This window comes from Hydra vulgaris, chromosome 05 (assembly GCF_038396675.1).
Source record: "Hydra vulgaris chromosome 05, alternate assembly HydraT2T_AEP".
Classification (NCBI taxonomy): domain Eukaryota; kingdom Metazoa; phylum Cnidaria; class Hydrozoa; order Anthoathecata; family Hydridae; genus Hydra; species Hydra vulgaris.
In genome coordinates, this window is record NC_088924.1 from 25,438,459 (window position 1) to 25,442,500 (window position 4,042).

Below are 4,042 nucleotides of genomic sequence, written 5' to 3' on the forward strand. Positions count from 1 at the left end.
ATTATAACTTATATTTTTCTTTTTCTCTTAACATTTTATATGCTCTTTATAAAACATTTATTTAAAATATATACAAACTGGTGAAAGTAAAAACATTAAAAACGTTCTGTTTAAGGCGAAGAGAAAGCAAACTTTAAATGACCTGCGCATTTTTATAAAAGTTCGCACTATTCTACTACCATAATGTTTTATTACTAAACATTTTAATATCTTTTTTTGCAAATCATAAATAACATGAGTGTGACCAGTTCTAACGATGCGGGAAAAGCGCTAAAAAACAAACACAAAAAACAAGTGTTAGAAACAAATAAAATAAAAAAAAGCTATTTTCAAAAACCAGAACAAAAAAAATAGTTTATTAATTTTACATTAACTGCAGAGTTAAAGAATAAAAAATTTTTATTTTTTATATATATCTTTTTTTTATGTTAAATTAATTAGTTTTTACTGTTAAACTTATTTTAGAAAACTATGTTTAAAAAAAAAAACTTTTTATCATTCCAACTGTCTGAATAGTTCCCTTGTTAAAAACAAGATTTTATTGTAAAATTTTTAAGTCATGCAACCTAGTATAATAACCTGATAAGTTAGATTAATTTAGTTCACAAGACGATATGCATAGTGCATTGACAATATCATTAGACACAAGTTGGTTAATTATTCCATAAATATTAAAAGCATTTAAAAAAAAAAGTATAAATTTAACTTTTTGTGAGAAAGAAGCAATAAATAATGTAATAATAATTTTAATAAGGAAAAATGGGGTATTAGCCCTGCTTTCACTTTTTTTCTACGGGACTTTTTTTTTTTAAAGAAATTTCTAGATATAGAGGAAAACTTTTTAGAAATTGACAATTGCCTCCCCCCCCCTACTTCAAAACCCGGGTCATCAGCCCTGCCTAGAACCATTTACAAATTTTTAGTTTTTATTTAAATATTTTATTTTTAAATGTGACCAGCTCACTGAAAGCTAGAGCTTCTGCAAACTCCAAGTCTAAGAAAAGAGTTTTAACAAACTCAATGCAGCTTAAAATTAATAAACTCATATTCTTGTAGAATACTTTTACAACAAGTTTTTTTAATTAAATTTTAAAATGTCCAAAATGATTTTTTATAATCATTGTCCTTGTAATAAGCCAACACAATATAATAAACTACTACCCCTTTCTAAATTATAATACATGGATAACTCAACAAATTAGAATAATAGTCTTACATAAAAAAACGTCAAAATTATATATATATATATATATATATATATATATATATATATATATATATAATTATTATAATTAGTTAGGAAATATAACAAATTATATTTTACCTACAAAAACCAAATATGTACCAAAATCTATCACAAGTCCAATATTCAAGAACAAACATTGATAAAGAAATTGAAGCACTCACATGAGTTATTATAGCTACATATTTTTAAAGAAAAAACAATAAGTTATGAAACTAAAATAAATAAATTAACTATATATTAAATTAAAAATTGCAAGCAATCTGTAAATTTTAGACATTCTAATGCTTACACTCAGACTGTTCACACACACTAATAAAAATATTTATGAACATTTATATTGGTCAAAGTTGGTTCTAAAATTTTTTCTTTAAATTAATTTGAAGAAAAAATTTATTTAAAAAACATTTAAATTATTGATAGCTTCAATAAATAAAACAGAATAAAAAGACAATAAAAAAATTTAGAAAACAAAACTCTAAAAAAACCATTATTAAAGCAACAAACTTTTATTTTTAAAAATAAACTATTTACTTGGTTTTTAAGAAGATACAGAACCTCTATTTTTTTAAAAGCGTCAATCAATATCAACTGTTGATTTTGTTAATATTAAGATTAATTATAAGACGATTGTAATAATTGTAGAACAGTTGTCTAGTTAAGGCTAGACAACTGTTCTTACAAATATAATTTGCTACAACTATAAATATGACTAACTTTTGGATCATCAAGACAACCTAATTTTATTTTATTTTTTATTCTGATGCACTCCCGACAAGGCTGCAAACAACCACTATTAAGTTGGGAGTTACTTGAAAAAAAAAAGAATATAGTTATAGAGCATAGAAACGGTTGACAGAAGTCTTGAAAAGTTAAAGGTTGTATGAATCAGGAAAATATGAAGATGGGAGAGAGTTCCAAAGGGTTGAAGTGCAGAGAAAACTAGACGATTAAAACTTTTTAGAGCATACAAGGGCAGATACAACGCAAAAATGATACTATACTGAATGACAAGTCAAGCAAGAATGAGTTTCAATTGATGGAACTAGAGATGATAGCTCCTTTGAGCAGCGACCATGATATTATTTGTAGAAATGAGATAGAGATGCAACTTAATGGCGATGGGAAAGAGGCTCAAAATTAGCATATAGAGCGAGTCCAACTACCTTTACAATGCAAATTGTTGAGAAGATAATGAGCATCATTAGAAGAACCAGCCCAAATATGACAACAGTATTCCATACAGGGACGAATAAGAGATTTGTAGAGGTAGAGAATGGAATCAGGAGAGAAAAAATGGTGAGCGCAATAAAGAAAAGAAACCTTAGCAGATGCTAATTTAGCAATCGATTGTATATATGGTTTCCATGAAAGGTCAGTAGTAAACGATTATTCCAAGAGGACGTAAAGAAGAGAGCTCAGTGAGAAGGTTGCCATTCATTAATATAGAAATGCCAACAGTATTGCGATAGTTGTTTCCAGTAAATAACTGAGTTTTGTCAGGGTTAAATTTACTAGCCACTGTGAAATTATAACCCCAATTTGTTACAGAAGTGATATCAGAATCAAGATCAGCTGCCTGTTCTAAGCAATCAAAAGAGAGAAGACTTTTTGTCAAGACAGGAATATAAAGTTGAGTCATCAGTAAAAAGAGCTACTTTAGATGTAAGGTTTCATTAATGTAGATAAGAAATAAAACAGGACAAAGAATAGATCCTTGATGTACCCCGGAAGTTACTAAAAACTAAGAAGAGTGTGAGTCTTCGAGGATGACTTTAATAAAGCGGTTAGAAAGAAATGATTTGATAACCTCAAAAACTTTCCCAGATACACCTTATGAAATAAGCTTATGGAGAAGACCAGCATGCAAAACTTTGTTGAAAGTCTTAGATATGTCAAGAGGAATAACCCTAGCCTCTCCGCTTCACAGAAGCAAATCAGACGTAGAGTAAGAGGATCATAAACCATATTGATTGTCTGACAGTAAGTTATTTGATTAAAGATGGGGTGTGAGAAGTTTTTTGATCAAAGACTTAAAGTTCTTGCTCATAACAGAATGAAGACTGATTGGACAATAACTTGAGGGGTCAGAGTGTTCTCCTGAGATTTTTGAAAATTGGAATAACAGATGCCATTTTCCAGCAGGCAGGAAAACAAGAACCAGTCAAGCAATTTTTAAACACTTTAGAGAGAACTGAAGATTATGCAGCCTTACTTTAGTTAAATAAAATATTGCAGTTTTGTTATTACCATCTTTTAGTTTTGATATTGGCAAGATCAACTGTATATCAATTGACACTATTAACAAAATAGGAGTTTTTAAATATCAAATAAATATTTCGTTATTTAATTTTCAAAAATAAACGTTTTTTGGTTTAATAATTGCATTTTAATTTTTTAGAATATTTTTTTCTAATAATTTTGTATTGATTTTATTTTGCTTTATTTACTGAAGCTAGCATTTTAAGGTAGCAATTTAAAGGCATGAAAGCTAGCAATTTAAAGGCATGAAGTTAATTTATTTTTTTATTTTATTTTAAAATTTAAAATTAACAAGCAGAGAAAATATTTAAATTTAATTTGAGAAAGGTTTTATGCTATTTAGCAAAATGTTTTCTTAATATGCACAATTTTTGACAACTTTTAGAGAACCTTTTAAAGTTCAAGCAAAACTGTGTGGAAACATACAATATGTAACACATGTTACATATGTTTTTGTTTTAGCTATGGTTTTGTTTTAGATTAGGAAAGATATGAAACTTTTTTACTTGAATTTTTTTTTTTAATTTTTACTTTTCA

General features: G+C 27.3%; 1 protein-coding gene across 2 annotated transcripts in view; it reads right to left on the minus strand.

Moving 5' to 3' along the window:
- The window catches only part of LOC136071915 (transmembrane protein 107-like), a 19,913-nt gene continuing 15,871 nt past the window's right edge, over positions 1 to 4,042 (minus strand). For both annotated transcript variants that reach the window (XM_065797727.1, XM_065797728.1), the window contains exons 5-6: positions 1,325 to 1,421; positions 1 to 270 (exon numbers count right to left, since the gene is read on the minus strand). In XM_065797727.1, coding sequence (XP_065653799.1) covers positions 204 to 270; positions 1,325 to 1,421 — 164 coding nt within the window. In that variant the 3' untranslated portion in view covers positions 1 to 203. The remainder of the gene's footprint in view (positions 271 to 1,324; positions 1,422 to 4,042) is intronic.